Raw genomic sequence first — 20,177 nt, forward strand, 5'->3', positions numbered from 1 at the left:
CTTTCTGCTGAGTAGGAGGTAGAAAGCTTCCGTGCCAAGACTAAGCAAGACACGGCTTGGCTGCTGCCTCAGGAGCAAAGCCTCTTTGCTCTGCTCAGATACCGCTCAGCTGTGATGCCAGGTGTGGCGTGTGATGAAGCTAACAGCCATCTCTCCTTGTATCTGTGTTTCAATAGAAGGGCAAGTCTGAAGAACTGCTGAGTGCCTTGGGGTGCCAAGACTTTCCCCCTACTTCTGACTCTGAGGACTTGCTGGTGGAGTTTTTAGAAGTGAGTGACAATGAGGACAAGCAGCTAATGCCATCCCATTCCAAAGAGTATCCAGGTCAAGGTGTTAAGCCCACACACCTAGATCCTGACAGTGACTCTGGTCATGGAAGCTATGACAGTCATTCTCTTTTGTCTGAAAAGTGTGAGGAGCCCCAGGCCTATCCCCCTACCTTCCACATCCCTGAAAGCATTAAGAAACCAGAGAATCCAGAGGCAAATATTCCTCCCACCCAGGAACCCCAAAGCAGCATTCCGTATTTTCATGAAGATGTATCCATCTCTTCAACATGGCCTTTACTGCCTAGCCAACACTTGCCCAGATCTCCTTACCACAGTATTGCTGATGTGTGCAAGCTAGCTGGAGGTCCTGTGGATACAATGGCCTCTTCCCTGGACAAAGCAGGAAAAAATGTTCTAAAGATTTCTAAAACCCCTGAGACTGGAAAGGAAGAAGAGGTGGCTGAGCAAGAGGAGATGAAATGCTTCCATTCTGAGAATAAACAAAGCACATCATGGCCACTGCTCCTGGAGAAAGCCCCCACTGTCTATGCCAAACCCCAAGACTATGTGGAGATTCATAAAGTTAACAAAGATGGAGTGCTATCCTTGTTCCCCAAACAGAGAGAAAATGACCAGACAGAGAAACCCAGGGCGCCTGAAGCCAGCAAGGAGTACACCAAGGTGGCTGGGGTTGCAGATAACAACATCTTGGTGTTAGTGCCAGATTCTCGAGCCCAGAACACAGCTCTGTTTGGGGAATCAGCCAGGAATGTACCACCATCACTTGAACAGAACCAATCTGAGAAAGATCTCTCCAGCTTTGCTGCAACCTCGAGCAACTGTAGACTCCAGCTGGGCAGGCTGGATTACCTGGATCCCACATGCTTCATGCACTCCTTTCACTGAGAGCTACATTTATGAAACGGTCGGCCAAAATGTGATTTTTCTCTTCAGGTAACACTACAGAGTCATGAAATAGTATGGTCTGCTAGCAAATGTTCAGGATGTGGGTTTTTTTTTAAAGCACTACTTCACTCCTTTTTGTGCTCATGTCCAACACTTGCCTCTTTTCAACAGCTGATCTTCAGAACAAATCAATGTGTTTCCTGTGATTTATAGATTTGCCTTTTGATAATATATATAAAGAGATAGATAGATAGATATTAAGTATATGCATTCAATGAAATAAAAGCACATTTGCTTACTGTTCTTGAGGGATGGTGCCAACAGGTATAGCCTCTGCATGTGACAGAAGGTATGAAACAGTAAAAGTGACTTAGCACAAGAAGATAACAGACATGTTGAAAAATGCTTTTGAAACATTGTTTTTAAAAACTGATTGCAAAGCCTTTACACTCCTTTTCATTTTTATTAGGATGGTCCAAATATAGCACTTTTTGAAAGAATACATTCCAGGACACCAGCCAAATTGTTTACATCAGTCCCTATACCTTACTGACCTATTATGGCCTATATGCAAATGGAAATATGCCCCCAATTTTTTCTTAAGGTAATTTGAAAATCGTGGGTTATTCTGCCTAAACTTTATTTTATTCTAAGGCTTCTAGAGTATATATTTTGGGGAAATAAAATTGTCTTACAGAATAAGGCCTGTGAATCCCACGTAGTGAACCATTTTCAAATGTTTTCCTTGCTTGATTTAAGCAGGTCAGATGATTTGTTATAGACCTTGCTCTTTTCTTAGTGGAAAAAAATTTCCCAAAGACTAACTTTAATCTAAAAGGTTATCATTGCAGGATGCTAATAGAAGTGTTGCCTTACTGTACATACAACTCTACTTTAATATAAACCCGTAAGTTTAGCAATGTATTTTTGAAGACTATTTTTCTATTGCTTGGTAAAGTAAAGACTATTTTCTACCCTCCCAGTACTGCTGTTTATGTGTTCAAGTGGGTACAGTAATTTCTGCTTCAAGGTTACAATGAGTATTCAAAGTATATGCAGTCCCTGTTAGAGGGAGATGCCAGACCAACCCGTTGCCCACTGAGGAAAGTGAAGTGGATGAAAAACTCAATTAAGGACAATAGAGTACAGTTTATCTGATTTTCTTTTTTATCTCCAGGATACTTTAAACAGCAACCATCACTGACTTAGGATTTTAGGGCTCTCTATAGACCTGAAATATTTCTCCCATGAATTTAGGGTTCTGTCTACATATGGGTGAGTCTTAAGAACCACCATGAAAAAAGAGAGTGATGACTGCTAATGGTTTCCAAGACAGAGGTTTGACTTTGTTTTGTTTACTTTAATCTGAGCAATCCTGAACACAAAAGGATTTTAGGCAAAACCAAACATCAGCATCTCTTTGAAATAGATGCATTTACAAATTGTTGGCAGAGGCTGTGCTCACATCAGGAATGTCCAGATAAAAGTTTTAGGAAAGCAAGCATCGGCACAGTGAGAAGAACAGCTTCCAAGGTCAAGGAACATTAGGATCTCAAGCCAACTCCAAGGGCAGGCTTCCTGAGAAGTTGAAAGCCTTGGATCTCCACTTAGCAGGAGCATCCATGACTCATTGGATGTACTCTGTCTCCCTTTATTTTTCATCTCACCTATTGGCAAATCAACTTGCTAGCTGGATAAAGAGCTGAACTCACTTCTTGTGAATTAAATATGTCACCCAACAAGCACATGTTGGTAGAAACAGGACTCTGAAATTCCCTGATGACTGAAAGTAAACATATAGCCAAGGCTTTCAGGACTGCAAATACAAACACTGAGGCGTATTTTCCCAATACACAAACATCCTGTGGGCAATAGAAGCACTTGGGAAAGTTGTTCGGCTCCTTCAATACCCTGAATCCTCCACATGGAATGTCTGAGGGCCAACTACATTGGTGTCATGTGGGCTCTGCTTGGAAATTTTGTGTGCAGCATCTCAAGCCTCTTTGAAGACATACAGAATTGGAGTCTGCATTTTACTGCATTTAAAAACTCCCAGATAGCTCATGTGCACACCCAAGCTAGAGAATCATTTTTCTCTATGACCATTTTCATGAAACATTATTTTTTTTTTCCCTCTCTTGGAAGGTATAGAGCAAGTCTGTTCAACTTGAAATGAGAAACACTATATGAAAAGAGAAAACAAAGACCAAACTATTAGTGATTTAAGATTCACACAATGATGAAGTTTATATGAAGTGACGTGAGAAAATGATGTGCAAAGTCCACACAGCCTTTGAGAGGGCCAATGAGTCCAGTTTACCTTGAAAGCTACTGACAAAGGAAATAAACCTCAAAGCCAGTGCAAACTAAACCTTTCCAAACATATTCTGTTCATCCCCAGGAGACAAATACATTTATTTACAAATTGCCACTATAAAACTGATAGTGCCTATGCTGCTCATAGTTCAACATTTTAAAAATCTGATTCAGATATATAATTTTACATCTATGAAGACTATGGCTGGCTAAAGTCAAGTTACATTGCACAATAATAAGTTAGCATCCAGGAAATAAAATAAGCTCTATAGTTCTATTCGTTTATTTGAATCTTTATGAATGAAAAAAAAATGCAAAATAGAAGCCAAGACACCTGGGTTCTAGTCCTGTTTTGCCTTGGAAAAACCAATTGCCTGTTCTGGAGTTCAGTTTTCTCTCGCTGCATTGGACCAATAATCTCTAAGGCCTTCCGGAATTCAGTCTTCTTGATTGTACGACTTGATGGATCATCTGAACCAATCCTCTGCATCTTAGTTAAGTCTTTGGAAGGCTATCGACACACAGAGCCACGTTCAGCAGTGTGTTTACTGCGCTTCACTCTCCCAGGTCTCAGCCCCCGCTCATCTTCACATACTGCACATGTACGTCACATAATGTGAGCACAGACAGGATAAGTCAGACTCTAGGACCACGTGCAAGTATGTGTGCTGAGATAAGACGTAGTGCTGAGAAAGACACCGGAAATGAGGCACCTGTCTTTAGAAAAATCACCTTTTATGCATCAAGCCATGCTCATTCCTGTGTGGAGCCTCAAATCTCTGTTCTCGCGTGTGGTCATTGACTGATTTCCCCATCACCATGTTTCATGAATAACCACTGGCCATGTAGATTAAAGAACCTTTTCGTCTGAATCATAAACATGTATAGTTTTGTAAGCAGCTATCTACAAATTCAAGTTATGAAGCACATGGAAAATTAATATATTCAGTGGATGATTGATGGAAGTTTAGGACGCAGATGGCAAAATATTCTCTGACAAGTTTACCAGCTGCATAGGAGAAACTTTAATATGAGCACAAGACTCAGCTGTGTCACTGAGTCTCAATAGATGATACATTCTCCCAAGTGCCTGAGACCAATTCTGGTAGTCAGTTATAGGCTATTGATTTACCGTACGCTAGTTTGGTGGGAAGCAGTCAAACTCTTGTTGCATGTGTAAAATCAAGGCTGGGAGATGCTTTACTTGACATGGTGCAAGAAAATTGGGGAATCCTTAGTTAATGAACAACCAAAGGACCTGGGCTACAGGGAAAAGCTCATCCTGGTGGGAAGCTAGCTCGTTCTTTTCTTTTTCTTTTTTCTTCTTTTCTTTTTTATTCAGCTGCCCTCTGCTGCTCATCATTTGCACTTAGCAACTTCCGTTTAGCATAGACAAGAACAGATCAGATTTGTATATGTTTTACAGCGTGTCTTTCTTTACTTTTGTTTTTTTTTTTTTTTAAGGGTTTCATTTTAGAAGAAAAGTCCATTGATTGGAAAGTAAATTTTATCTTAAATGGATTTCTGTTAAATAAATGGAGAGATGAGCAATAGAGAAGCCAGAAATGGGATGACAAAATGATCTAAAGACTAACCAACAAAATGTGCAGGGATTGTGTGTGTGTGTGAGTGTGAGTGTGTGTGTGTGTGTGTGTGTGTGTGTGTGTGTGTGTGTGTGTAGCTTAATTGAATCATCCCAAAACTGAAGTGAATAGTGTCAGTCATGTTGCTTGAGTCTGAACATGGCTGGAGACAAAACAATCAGCCTTTGATTCAAGACTCTCCATTCTGAAACAAAGTGTTGAAGCATTTTTGAATTACACTGATTATACGCCAGACTGTAGGAGGGACAATGTGTGCACCTTGAAGCTATGCACACAGATGGAAAACTAGTAATGGCCTTGGTCTGCCATGGATGAAAGCTTCATATAGATCTCATTGAACAAGATTTCTTTTCTGGCATTTTGGCTCAAGCACAATACTGATGCTGGTAGGAGATCTCTGAGCTCTCAACATCCAGTGCTGGGCCATATCACCATTACTAAGTAGGGTACAAGACCTTGATCATTTCTTTTAACTCTGGCCACTGGTTTCTTCTCTCTTAAATAAGTAGATCGAGCTCCTCAAACAGTATGTTCTTACAATGTCTACTAGGTCTGTCTTTAATGCTCATGGATTAAGTCAAATTTAAATTGCAGGTGAAAGGCCCAGGTGCCACTGCCAATGTACCCTTGGTGAGGCAGTGGATGCCTAAGACTGTGCAGAAATGCTTAAGAGCAAAGTAGCATCCATTTCTCCAAATCAGATAGACCATAACTCTTACCACTCTGCTTGCTTACCAGTTCTACATACATAGAGCCTTTTCAGTCCCTCTTTGCAAGAACTGTTATTCTCCCTACAAATGAGTGGTGAACTTGGGGTGTATAGGAACAAGATTAACCATAAACAATCACTTTGGCTCTGCATAAGATGAATCAGTTGTTAAATCTCCACACAGACACAAACCCAAATTGAGGTCATATGTCAGGCCTCATTTAGACATGCACATGTTTAAAGATTCAAGGCAGGAACTCGTCAAGCCAGAAACATTTCATCTAATAAGCCTGAGCTACCTTGATGAGTAGGCATTGACTGTGTTAATGAGAAACTATAAAATATAAACTGTTTGCCTCAGAGTTTATGATCTAACCAGAAAGCCTACTTAATAATTACAATCCTTTCCTATGAAGAGCAGACATGTCATCTGAGAATCACATGGGAATTTTCTCCTCAGAGTTGTTTTTTTTTTTTTCCAAGAAGGTAAAGTTGGGTTTGAGCACTCTACATGGTACCAATTTCCAATGGAGGGAAAGGGTAGCAAACAGAATGTTCCAAAGTGTGGGGCATATCAGGACCCCACCAAATAGAGAGCATTCATTAATGCAAATCTTACTGAATATGGTAAATCTACATGTAGCTATGAATTAATTGCTAAGAGGCATATATAACTCATGAGACTATGGCTAACAGCTGTTCTGTTCACACCAAAGCACTGAGACACATAGAGTAGAAAGGCATCCATCTATATGGTCTGGTCAATGAGTAAAGGAGCTCACAGATAATCTTAGTATGTTGATTAGTACTTACCTACTGTTGTTTTAAAAGAGAAGAACAATTCTAAAAAACCTTTTGTGACTGAAACAGTACTGTCAAATATAAACTTTAATAGTTATGATCAAACTAGGCTCCCTTGGACAAAGTTAAAAATACAGGCTTAGTTTTTTTGTGCACATTTTGCAAATTGGAAAATGTCACAGTCTCTAAAATTTAAAAACAAAAAAAGCTATATGGGACAATACCTCTGAAAATCATTTGTTTTACTAAATTCCTGAGAAGAGGATTTTGAATTTTTAAGACTACCTCCCTTCCACATCCTAATGACCTTTCTTCAAAGCTGATTATTCTTAGAAATGAAAGATGCCACATTTGTGTTTGGACTGGTGTTGAGGGAATATTTGATATATTTCTCATGTGACACTCCTCGCTCTAAAGTATCTGTTATTTTACACTATATTGCTTTTTGTGCTTCAAAACCAGTATACACCATATTGAAATATATAATCATCTTGTTGTAAATTTTATCATGTGATACAAATGAAAATCATTTAGTGATGTATGATCTAACCATATCTAATTTCAAAATGATTATGTCTATGTCTGTAAAGCAAAACTAAAAATATGTAATCATATATGTAATCATACATTTCTGTTGAAACTGTGAATGTACTGATTTTTTTCCCTTAATCTTCGTCTACAAGTGATATTGGATGTCATTCTATAGCTAACCTGGGTTGTTAATGTGTCTAAAGTACAATCCACCAATTACTGAAATGTCAGTCCTTTGGCTTTGCTTCATGTGATCCCCGAGTGTTCTTTGCACCTTGAGACTTGCTTTTGTGCTCTATCGTTAATTATAAACAATGGAAGAGCCTCTTGTATAAACCAAAGTAATCCAGATGCTACCCATTAAGTGATGTGTCTTCTTTAAAGCCATATTAAAGCAAAAACTCCGCTGTAGCATAAAGTTCCCTTTTCCAGAGCTGCCACTACCTCTTTCTTGCTTTTTCCCTACAATGTGCCAAGCAAAATTTAACCTTAGGTGGAAAATTAGAAGTGATTGCTCTCATCGCCATTTTGAACCTGATAATAAACCTTCTAATTCACTGCTTTACAGATATACGCTAGGTTTTATGAATGACCATTTCTACATTTTGATATTTTGTAGATGTTGGCTGATGAGTAAAATGCAGAAAGACTACACAGTAAGTCATCAGTTTTTAAAAATATATTACAGACTGCAGGTATTTTTCCTATTGGTGAGTCACCTGGGTCATTATATTTGAAATACCCAACACAGTGCCTGGATCAAAGGTGTTTGCTGCCTTTGCCTCCCTGCTTCTATTTTTTTGTTGTTTGAAGTGGAAGTGAACAGAATTATGTGGGTGTGGATGAAGTTATTTCCTTAGAGAATTTTTGCTGCTAGAAGATCTATAATCATGAATTAGTAATTTAATTTTCCAAACTCCCAAGAAATAAATATCCTCTTTATTTGATTTTAATCATCAAATGTATTATGGTATCAGGAGAGTCAGCCATTCACCAGAAATAATCTTGTTTTGACTTTAAAAGACTCATTTCTATGTGTCACTATGACAATACCTACTTTTTTTACCATTAAATGGTTATCCACTGCTAAGTTTGTATGATTTGTCCTCTTACATTTTTCACTCTGTGCATCTTGGGTTATTGCACAATTGTACTTCCTGGTTTTCACAAATGTATTAATTTGTCTCCATCCACTTTGCAGGGACAAAATGGATAGTTAAATAATTGTTAATAATATGAATGTCATGCTAATTTCTCTCACATAATTTTATTGCATGCCAAAAAATAATGCTTGCCAAACAGAATCTTAGCCATTCCAGAATAATATGGTCATTATATTTCTATTTGTGTCATTATTGAAAATGCCCAGCCCAGTGCCTGGCTCAATAAATGTTTATTTCCCTTGTTTGTCCTTTTTTCTTTTAATTTTAAGTGATCATAAGCAGAATACCCTGCATATGGCTAACGCCATTTTACTGAAGACTTTTTAACCACCTAATCATCTGTAATCAAGAAATTGTTCACATAGTTGGACAAAACAGATTCTCCCATTTGTGCTCAATCATCCCAATGGCAAGACAAAATCTCCCTCATTTATCTCATTTGTATCATATGAGAAGTTGGTAAAAGTAAACTAAGATAAAATTGGGTTTATGGGGACTGAATGAAGGGCACTCATTTAATAATGTAAAGGACCAGCCCACCAAAGGGTAAATGGGATCCTTTTGAACAGTGTGACTCATCACTATTACTGACATCCTTTCTGTCAAAATCTATCCGACTCAGCATGAATTGATAATCTTTATCTTTGAAGCAGTTCGATCTAGACTCATTCTCTGCTCATGCAGTGTTACAGAACTGTGCATGGTGTGCTTGGGTAGCTTGGAGAGCTCTTCTCTGCACCCACTAGTGCTCTAGTTACTGGGTCTTATTGAAGAATGGACATTTTCTTTCTCACGGTGACTCTCAGTGCCTAAAGCCTGACTTTGGGCAAAGCATCGCTGACTTTTCTGTGCTTCTATTGATACCATCTGACTTTAATTCTAGGGCTCATGTGTATTTTTAATGTGCAACATTTGGAGTGTGGGTCACCAAAAATAATCAGCCATACAATTAATGGTGACCTGAGGACATAAAGTAGCTGACATGTCTTCTGAATGAATTGTGTGTGCTTTTCTGAGAGAAAACAGAAACTCACATTGCCACATCTTGCCTGAATGAGATTTAATGTCTGAACCCATTTAGTCCTCTTCCAATTACGTAGTATAAATACCCATCCCTCTGTCTAGAGGCTGGAAGATTCAACTTCCATCTTAGTATATAGACTATAAGGAATAAGGTTATTCAACTCTAAGGATGTTACAGAATATGGGAAGAAAATTTCCTGCTGTGTTTGCTAGCCCCTCTAAAGTGCGCTGGGGAAATCTGACCAACTTCTGATATTCTGAAATTCAGAGTTCTTACCAATTAAAACCATGGTTCTTTTATGGCAAGTGCTTTTCACACCGTACTGCACAACTTCAGATATCCCTGGGAACATCAAATATTCTTCTCTTTTTATGACTGGGTTTATATTAAAGTATGTTCTTTACAAACTGACTTAAAGCTCATATCATTTTATGAGTTTTATAAAATACCTTAAGTCAAGAAGATAGCCAAAACACCAGTTGGATGTTGGTTATTGAACAGGGGTGGAGTAGTTTCATAAATGTGCTTAGAAAAATTGTAAATGTCACCAGTACAAGTTTGGAGTGGTATTGACTTCATATGAAATTTAGAATGCAACCTTAAATGGCATTTCTAGTAGTTTTGATTTACATGAACAATACTGGTAGTATTTCTGAACTTGTTTAGATGATTTTCCAATCCTTTTTGAGAATCAATGTTTTTGCAGTGGTAGCAGAGTTTACTTTAAATTCATCTTAAGTTGTTTCCTGATATATATTTATACCATGTATAATATGAAAAATGATACTTGAAGCACACTTTTTGTTTATTAATTTGCTTTTGTTTTGTTTGGTTTGGTTTGGTTTGGTTTGGTTTGGTTTAAGGAAGAGGAAAATTAGAGACCTCAGATGGCTTAGTTGGCAAGAAAGAGGAAAACGGCATTCCAAACCTCTCTGGAGCTAAAATATTGAGGCACATGCCAAAACATTTTAGCTTAGGCCACTCATCCACGGCATGTTTGTCCAAAGGCAAAAATTATACTCAGCTTTCAACACTTTCTTTTATTTTTCCTTCTAACTCTAAATCAAATATGAATCATGCCTCCAAATAGACTGAGCTCTCCATCTCTTCCACTGCCCCCATCTTCCTTGTTTTTACATGCAAACATGACTGAAAACATCTAGAAGTTTTTTGAATTTTCTCCTGGGAACAACCAAGAACAATGAATAGGGGAATTTCCAAATCCAAGTTGCAATCAGATTATGAAACTACAAATCTTAGTAACAGGATTGATATTTTGTGGGGGGGGGTGGGGGGTGGGGGAGTGGGGGAGTGTGGGGGGGTGTTAAAACTTCTTCCAATCTAGAATCACCCCACATCTTCACTTAAAATTTCAGCTACAGTTTGGTCATATTTTTGTTGAATAAAGTATTTCATAAGTGCCTGGAAATTACATAGAAAATGTAGCAAATACCTATCTATGAGCATCAGATTTCCTCAATATCAATATTTCCCCCTGCATGTTTCATATCTTTTTTTAACTAAAGAAACATCACATATCATGTATGTTCTTCAAAACTCAATTCTTTATTCCTTTATTCAGTGTCACCCACAATCTTGGAGTTGTTGTATATAGTCTTTAAAAAAAATTACACTTACCTCATATCCACATGTCAGTAAGTGATACATGTAATCATTCAAATTTTATGAATTTTTTACATTTGTACGGTTCTTCTTGCTGCTTGAGATAGAATTTTCTGAGGTTGGTATAGGCATATATTGCTATGTACGTGGATTTTGTTTTGTTTACCGTTAGCATTTTTAAGATATAAGTAGCTTCTGTTTGTTATCCTACCTGCTGGAAGCAATTGTAAAGAGTTTGAAGAGTCGCTCCATAGTACGAATGTAGAGTGTGACACAAAAAGCCTACCTTGGCCTTCCCTAGACACCAACAAATTCCTCTCCCCAAAGTGCTTGCACCAATATACCTGTCGCATCCATGTCTCCCCATTTTTATAATCACTTAGTATCGTCAGATGTTTTCTTTTTTTGACAATTTGATGAGTATAAAATGAAGTGTTACTACTATTTTTAATGTCCTTTTCACTCAAAACCCCATATAATATCTCAACGATTCATTCACATTAATTTGTGCTTCTGTCTACCCCTGCCCTGGTGCTCTGATATGATTCTTATGTCTCATACAAAATCCAAATACTCAGCAAAACAATTCCCACATCGCTATACCCCTTCCACAAAACATTCTGCTCATTCCAGTTTTTCATCATATAAATTTGAGATGATCCTATCGTGGCTCGTAAACTCTTGTGCTGGGAACTAGACTGTTATGTATTAAGGCTGTATATCAGTTCCAGTAGAAGCTGCCATTTACTTGTGAGCTTGGCCCATTGCTTTGTTGGCATTGGCCTTCAGTAGAGCTTTATACTGATCTTCATGAGCATTTGTGCTTGTTATACAAAGCTCATTTCTGGACCCTGGTAAGTCTTGTTTCTATTGTCATTGGCATCTTTTGAAAAACAAGAATTATTCTACTTTAAGCAGTTACTACTAGGTAAAAGCATTCACTCTTTTTTTATATATATATTTACCTTATATGTTGGAACTTAATTAGTTCTTACAATTTGTAGATTTTCTTTTTATCTTTCTTTTTTTTTTTTTTTTTTTTTTTTTTCCTTTACAGCTATATCCTCAGAAAACAGCTTTACTTGTCCTTTCCAGTACTTACACATGTCTTATTTCTTTTTCACGATCTGTTACTTGAAGTAGAGTTTCTAATATAGTGGTGAACACAACCGGATGGAAAAGGTCTTCTTCCTGGCTCCTGACTTAGAAAAAGAATGTGGCTAAAAGTTTGCTGATGGGTGGTACAACATCGTGTATCATTTATACATACCCTTGGTTATGCTAATGAAATCCATTCATGTTCCTATTTTGATAATTAATATGTGACTTTTCTCTATTAATTAATGAATAAAGTATTATAGTAAAACTGTTTAGAGAAATTATTTTTGGCTAACTTACCATTGTATTCTTGAGAAAACATCACCTGTTCATGGTGTATTTTTGCCACTATTATTAAATCTATTTTTTATTAGGATTTTTTCACTTACGAGATTAATCATTTCCCTGCTTAAAGTATATAATTTTATGAGGGGGGCATAGGTAAATTAAGATCAAAGTTTAAAGATTCCTTTTTCTTTAAGGTTTTCAACTTCGCTAATGCTGTGATCCTTGTGACCCTCAACCATAAAATTATTTTGTGGCTATTTCAGTAGCGATTGTATTGCTGTGATTAATTATAGTGTAAATATCTGATATGCAGGGTCTCTAATATGCAACTGCTGTAGCAGTCATGACCGACAGGTTGAGAAGCACTGCTTTAGTAAGTTTAGCTCTAGCATTTTTATTTTAATCTCTTCACTCTCCAATGTCCTTTTATCATAGCATCTATTTTTTTGAATGACATTAGCCTCTCTTTTGGGTAGTGAATTTCTTGCCCTCACTTTCTAGTGTTCTGTCACCATGTTTTAGGTGTGTCTAACAAATTCATAGCTATATTTCTGTTTACCACCCCCCAGTTGGGATTTTTCTGCTGTTCTTTATATCAGTTTTCCCTCATTTAATGCATTCTTTCTTTATTTTCCCTTTTGCATTCTGAATTATACAAATGAGTCCAGTTTGTAATGATCATTACAGAAGCAGGCATTGATTGAAGGTCCTTGTCAGGTACCTCATGTATTTGAGGACCCCAAGTTTTGAGGCAGTCCCCCTGGTCCCCAGGAACAACAAGAGTAAGTGAGCAAGTGCTTAGAAATGTCATTCTGAAGAAAAGTTTGTGCCTTGGTTCAGGGATTCAAAACAAAGATCAGCTCAAAAATCACACCTTCAGACAGGTTCCTGCTGTGTGGTTTACCAAGAAGACATTGTAAGATGTACTCGTAAGTCCAAACTTTCATGAAAATAATCGTCAATCATTCTACCACTTCCATGACTGAGCAACACTTTAGTAAGCAGTTCATAGTTTCTCTCTCACATAGGGATGTACATGGGAAGGCAGAAGCCAGGAATAGCAGAGTCAGGGCGGGGGGGGGGGGATGATATAGAGATGTACATGGGAAGGGAGAAGCCAGGACCAGCAGAAGTCGGGGCGGGGGGGGGGGTGTATGGATAACCAAACACATACGTGTGCGTGTCACAATGAAGCCCATTATTTTGTTTACCAAGTAAAAATAATAATAAAAAGGAAGTGTTTTGAATGAGCATTGTGAGTCAGACACTATGCTGGGGGGGAGGGGTGAGTAAGCGACATCTACGCACCCTGTGTGCTCTTTGGTATTGGAGTTCAATAGGAAAACCAAAGTAACCTCTGTGTCCCAGGTCTCTGCAGAACGTGGCTTCTTAAGGAGCAAGTCCAGTCATTCTGATAGAACTTATCCAAGTGTCTTTGTACTTCGTGCCACTTTTCAAGAAACTTGGTACTGCAGGAACCTATTGGCTCTGGCTTCTGAAGCACAGCTCCCCTTTTCCTCATGCACTTTATCAATAGTCGAGCCATCCTGTGCGTATCACTCCTCACAGTCCATTACCGCTGAGATGGAATTCCTATCATATGGGGCTTTGTGTGACTTTTACTTTACCAAAATCTTTCCCAGAGAGTATTCTCTTTCCATCCCACAGGCTCCGAGAGCTGGAGCTGTAAAGGATTACTTTGAGAATGCTGGTATTTACTGGTGATAGCTTACTGAAGCATGATCTGGTATTGACAAAAAATGCCTTGGAGGCCAAAGGCAAAGTCCGTCTGCCCTCAGAACTTAAATGACTAACAAGTGGTAAGCCTGTCCTCCCTTCCACTCGCTGATGATGTTTGCTCAGCTTTTATTTTCAAAGAGAAATTCTCAAATCTCCCAATCTGATAAAAATACACTGTGCATATCTAACAAATAGCTTCAGATGGAAATAGCTTGAGATGGAGGGTAAAACATGGAGGTTCCACGCCCCTGTTGACTAACTGTCTTGCTGGAAGTTCTTCTCTGATTGGGAAGAGTATGCCTCATCTGCCCAAAGAAGAAGGAGAAGAGAGAAAACATTTGTCTCTTAAATGTCTTATAACCCAGGTGCATCATCTATTTAGCCAGCCTTCTAGAATGAACCTTGGGCAAGATTTGGACCTGATACTCCAGATAACTCTTAGGGTGAGGAAGAAGTTTTCCTACATGGAATCTCTCTCCTCATCCTCCCTGTTTTCAGATTCAATTCTACAGAAATCAAACAACAAGCATCTTGAAAATGGCTTTATAAAACATTAAACCATAAATTGATGGTATCTCATTGGCATATGTGCTTACATGTTGACCTAGGAACCTTTCTTCACAGAATTTTTTCACGGGGGTGGGGAGGATTAAATACACGCAATTCTGTCTGCAAACACAGTGGAGATGGACATACTCAATAAGGCGTAGAGTCTTGAGGTAAAGCGTGGTTGTCACTACAGTAAGAAGATGAACAAACTGGAATTGATTACTTCCTTGAACCCATCAGAGAAGTAAAGTTGAAAAGTGAATCGTCATCCTGAAACTTAGAGAGACAGGTAAATTCTAACAGGCACAATCAAGGTCTTACCTGGGGTGGAAGGCTCCGCGTCCATAACTAGCAGGAACACTTAAATAGTGTGGACAGACTACCGGAAGTTAGGTATGGACTAACACGAAAAGAGAAAGTCTCTGGCAACCATCATTAGGATGATTCCTAAACTTTTATTTGTCATGTCTATAAAAACATCCCTGGCTTGTCAAGGTTTAGATCACCTTGTTCTTGTGGCTATAAAAACAAAAAAAATTCAGGAATGCACTTAGCACCTTCAGTTTAGCAGGGTCTGTTCCCCAGGGAGACTGGTTTTGCCAAAGCCCTACACTGGGAAGGACATCTTCTGGCACTCTCTGCTCTTCTGTCAACAACTAAGGCAGAAAGCAACAAAAAAAACAGGTACAACAGCAAAAAAAAAAAAAAAAAAAAAAGATGCAAATGATGGAAACTGGCAAAGGGAACAGGCAGGGACACTTTGTTCTTCGTATTGTTTTGTTCTGTTTCTTAAGTTATTCTATCAGAAAAGTAACTGGGAAGTTGCAGTCCGGAGACATGCAGCTGCTGAAAGCCTGAAGTATAATCATTCTAGGACAACAGTGTGCGCTTGTAGCTTCATAGTTAGACAAGCTGCCAGGCTGTTGACATAGCTCAGTAGGTGGTAATTCCCAGGAAGTCCAATGGCCTGAGTTTAATCCTCTGCAAGGAAGAGAGCTGACTCCTCCTGAAAACTGCCCTCTGGCCTGGGTAGACAAAGGCAAAGATATTATCGATCGCTGGAGGCTGAGGCAAAGGGATCATGAATTAAATGGCAGCTTGCGTAGTGGTGACTCAAAGTCAAACCAGAACGGCTCATTCAAGAAATGTTAATGCTCTGGTGCTTAAGCTGTGGAAAACATCCCATAGAGCCCCATTTCCAACTAGGCTAACACAAAATCTCCTGCTAAGGGTCTCTTTGATTCGGGTCCTTTCAAATGTCATGTGAAGCTTTCATCAAAGGGAATTATTACAAAGGATGTGAAGTGTTAAGATGGAAAACATCTGAGGAGACAAACAAACATCAGAACTAGACAATGTTATATAACTGTGATTAATATGTTAAGGACTCCAATAAAAATTATATATATATGCATATATACATATATACATGTATATATAATGTCAGATGAAAGGAAGGAACTGTAAAAGAGAATCAAGAAAGTTCTAGAAGTCAAAAGCACTGTAACAGAAATCAGCAGTGCCTTTAACTGACTCGGGAAGACTACGTTCATCTGAGGGAGTCAGTGCACCCAAGCACAAGTCTAGAAATTTCCCACACTAAAGTACAAGCAGAACAAACAAATGGGGGAAAACATAAGAACTTCATAGAACCATGGAACGTTTTCAAAAGGCGTAACATAGTGTAATTAAAATACCAGTATGAAAGGACAGGGTATCTGAAATAATAGCGGCTGCCATGGTCTGAGTGTTCATATTACCTCCTCTGAAATTTACATATCTAGATGTCATCCCCAAAGGGGCAGTGTGCAGATGGTTGGCAGGATGACTACCTCCTGTACGTCCTGAAAAGGGCATTCTTCCGAGATCAGTGCCTTTAGGAGAGAGAGAGTGAGCCTAAGGAATCCGCTTGCCCTGCTTCTTTGTAATATACATGTAAAAATATGTGAAAATTACCACGCATGAAGACCGTGGCATCAACGTTTGCAGAAGCCTGTTGACACCAATTCTTGAACTTCGTAGCCTCCCAAACAGTAAGAAATATATTTCTATTTCATAAGTTAGTCTATTTCACATCAGTCTACATGAGCTAAAACAGTGGCAAAGGACTTTCCAAAAGTAAATAAAATACATAATGGAGTATTATAAAAGCCCAGGTCTTTCTTCTGTGTGACAAGTTGCATTATGGGTACCTTACTAAATTGCATGAGAATGAACACAAATATGTCATCCTGTGTTTGGTAAAATTTGCTCTATGCCCTAAAATATCTACTTCAGATAAATTTCTGTACAGTGCAGAAAAGAATATATATTCTGAATCTTTCAGTACAATATTGTTTAGCTAGCTGTTAAGTCTACTTGATCTACAATTTAATTTAACTCTGATGTTTTTCTGTTGATTTTTTTCTGGATGACATATCGTCTGTTGATGAGAGTAAGGTATTAAAATCATGCCATATTATTAATGTATCAATTATATTTATTTTAAATTGTCTGATAATGACAATACCTTGTACTTTATAAACTAATAGCATTGTTTCATAAAACTGAGTTGCTGAACATTGGTGTATATGTGTTTATAAACATTGTATAAGCTTGATAGATTGGTTCCATTATCCATATAAATTATGTGAGCTGTCTTATCATTTCTCACTAGTTTTGTTTTAAAGTCAGCTTTGGTAGACATACGTGAGTGTGGATTCTCCTGCTTTCTTCAGGTTCTGTTGGCTAAGAATTTCTTTTCTATACTTGCACTTTTAGGCTGCGTTTTTCTTTGTCGGTTATGTATACAGCTAGCAAGCAGCAAACAATCAGTTTGTTGTGTTGTTTAGACAGGGGCTGCTTTGATTTTTTTTTAACCAAATACACTAGTCTGGGTCTTTTTTTAAGGATTTATTTATTTATTACATATACAGTGTTTTGCCTGTGTCTACACCTGCACACCAGAAAAGAGCATCAGATCTCATTATAGATGGTTGTGAGCCACCATGTGGCTGCTGGGAATTGAACTCAGGACCTTTGGAAGAACAGACAGTGCTCTTAAGCTCTGAGCCATCTCTCTATCCCTAGTCTGGGTCTTTTAATTGAAAACTTCATACCATTAACACTAGAGCTATGACTGGAAGTTACATACTAATTCCTGTCATTTGTTGATTATTTTGTGGCATTTGACCCTTTCCTGTCTTCATTGGTTTATCTACTCTTCTAGTGAGAGTCAGTCTTTCCTGTATTCTTGTGCCTGTGAAAGACTTTGAACCCCACAATTAAAGATGAGCAGGGCAGGAAGAACCATGTTGTGTTATAGTTAAAGCACTAGACACTGGCAATGAGGAAAAACGATGAAAGCTGCAAGAGAGAGCATCATCTTACATATAAACACGTCTAGGGTTTCACAGCCTCTTGATCCTGCACATCCATCTCTTTCCCAAGATGTGAGGAACTCTTTTCTATCATATTTAAAACGGTTTCTGTTTCTTTACTTTGTACCTACTCTCCTCTTTTTTTCTTTCTATGACTCACACATTTGGCCTTTCAATGGTGGCCCAGAAGTCTTGCAGTCTGTATTTTTACTTTTTAAACCTTCTTTATTATCATCTGGATATTTATATTGGTCTATCTTCATGTTCTGATAGTCTGTCCTCCAGTTAACCCACTTTACTGGTGGAGATTCAACTGAATTTTTATTTGATTTATTAATCTTTTCGCTTCTGAAATTTCATTTTGTCCTTTTTTATCTCGTGTTGAACTCTTTCATATGCATGACTGTCCTGCTTATTTTACTCAGAGATTTACTCATATTTTATTAACTCATTTGGGTATTAATTTATGTCTTTGAATTTGCTCATGGTTGTTATCACTTTTCCATTTTGACTATTATTTCATCCACTCTGCTAGCCTTAAAAATCGGTTACTGTGGAATTTTTCGCTCTTTCAAGGAGTCATGCCGCCTTGTTTTTCATATTTCTTATATTTCTGCGTTGGAATTTGTAGGTCTGGGTTTGGTTTGTGGTCAGAGGCAGCTTCAGTCACTCTCAGATATCCAGTTTCTCAGCCACAAAATGGGGTGAACCATAAGCCTTCGGCCAACTGTTCGTAGTTTCCTTCACTCAACTGTCTGCTCTTAGGGCAGGGAAGCCACATAGGGATGCGATAACCAATGCCTACAGAACATTACCATACTCCATCCTTGGGGTCTATGCCTATTGGTTAACTCAGCTCCCATAAACAATCACTCATTCCCCCTTGGAGAGCCCTGGTAGTTATCATTATTGATTGATGGCCCCCAATGACAAACAGCCTACCCTGTGATTCCTACTGACTTCCCACTGAAAGGAGCCCCCTATGGTTCTGACTCCATCTCTCTCCTATAACTAGACTGGCTCTTCAAGCAAACACAAGGTGGATCATCGCCTGGCCCTTCTTGGAGGATTCCATAAACTGGAAAATGCAGGGGAACTTGACTCCTGAGGTTGCAGATTCAAATAGGAGCCCTCAAAATGGGCACCATCATTGTGACCAAAAGCTGAGAACAAGACAAAATTTTCCCAGTGCCAAAAATCTATACAGTCTCCAGGATGCCTGGCTGGATAGACTCCAAATTTGGTCAGTGATGAGATCAGTGTTAATTGTGTTTTCTGAGTGGCTCGTGTTTGCTTTCTTTTAGCTCAGCTTCTGCCTTCTGCCACCCACTTTCACATAGTGAAATCTCTGTCTCTGTGTGAGTTTGTGTATGTCTGTCTCTCTGTATGTATCTCTCTATCTCTGTCTCTGTCTCTGTCTCTCTCTCTGTCTCTCTCTGTCTCTCTGTCTCTCTCTCTGTCTCTCTCTCTGTCTCTCTCTCTCTGTGTCTCTCTCTCTCTTTGTGTGTGTGTGTGTGTGTGTGACACACCTGAGTTGGTTTTTTTTTTCAGTTTACATAGCTCTGTCTGTTCACAACTGTCAGTTTACATGGCTGTCTGTTCACAACTGTAACTATCATGTGTGCCTTCCAAAGCATTGGCTCTCTCTATCCTTAGCCCCTAATTCTCTGCAGTGTCTCTACAGCCATGAAAATGCCTCACCCATGGAAGGAGTCTTTCTCCCCATCTGTTCTTCTCTAGAGATTTTTTTTTTAACATTCTCTCTGGTAGTGTTGAAACATTGCGCCTTCCTGCTGTCAGCCATCTTGAAGAGTAAATGACACCGCTCTTCAGCCATCCTGCTCTGTGCCTCACAAATGCAAGCGATTGCTGGAGCTTATTAGTAGGCGGTGATGTCCCTCCCACTACTTTCATGCTTTTCTGGCCTTGAGTGTGCCTTCGCTTGTCTGTCTACTTAAGAAAACACATTTTATGATCATCAGACTAATCCCGTCTTGAAATAAAAAAAAGTCATAATCATTCACCTCTCCAGAAGTTATTCGGATGTACTATTTTGCTTCCTACCTTGGATAGCTCCTCATGTTGAGTGCTTGAACAAAACCTCAAATCATACAGTGCCCCCCAAAATTCCAGTCATAAAGACTGCAGCTTATAATGTGCCCAAGCATAAAACCGATAGTGTGGAAGAGCTGAAGAA

The 20,177-nt window shown here is 38.6% G+C and overlaps 1 protein-coding gene across 2 annotated transcripts in view; it reads left to right on the forward strand.

The window, feature by feature from the left end:
• Prlr (prolactin receptor) overlaps positions 1 to 19,384 on the forward strand; it is a 32,208-nt gene extending 12,824 nt beyond the window's left edge. The window contains exon 8 of one of the 2 annotated variants that reach the window (XM_051150962.1): positions 18,996 to 19,384. In XM_051150962.1, the coding sequence (XP_051006919.1) occupies positions 18,996 to 19,088 (93 nt within the window). In that variant the 3' untranslated portion in view covers positions 19,089 to 19,384. Of the gene's footprint in view, positions 1 to 176; positions 1,787 to 18,995 lie in introns of those variants that run through there. The other variant, XM_051150961.1, reaches the window with a different exon arrangement.
• The last annotated feature ends 793 nt before the right edge of the window (positions 19,385 to 20,177 follow it).

Source organism: Acomys russatus, chromosome 9 (genome assembly GCF_903995435.1).
Source record: "Acomys russatus chromosome 9, mAcoRus1.1, whole genome shotgun sequence".
Classification (NCBI taxonomy): domain Eukaryota; kingdom Metazoa; phylum Chordata; class Mammalia; order Rodentia; family Muridae; genus Acomys; species Acomys russatus.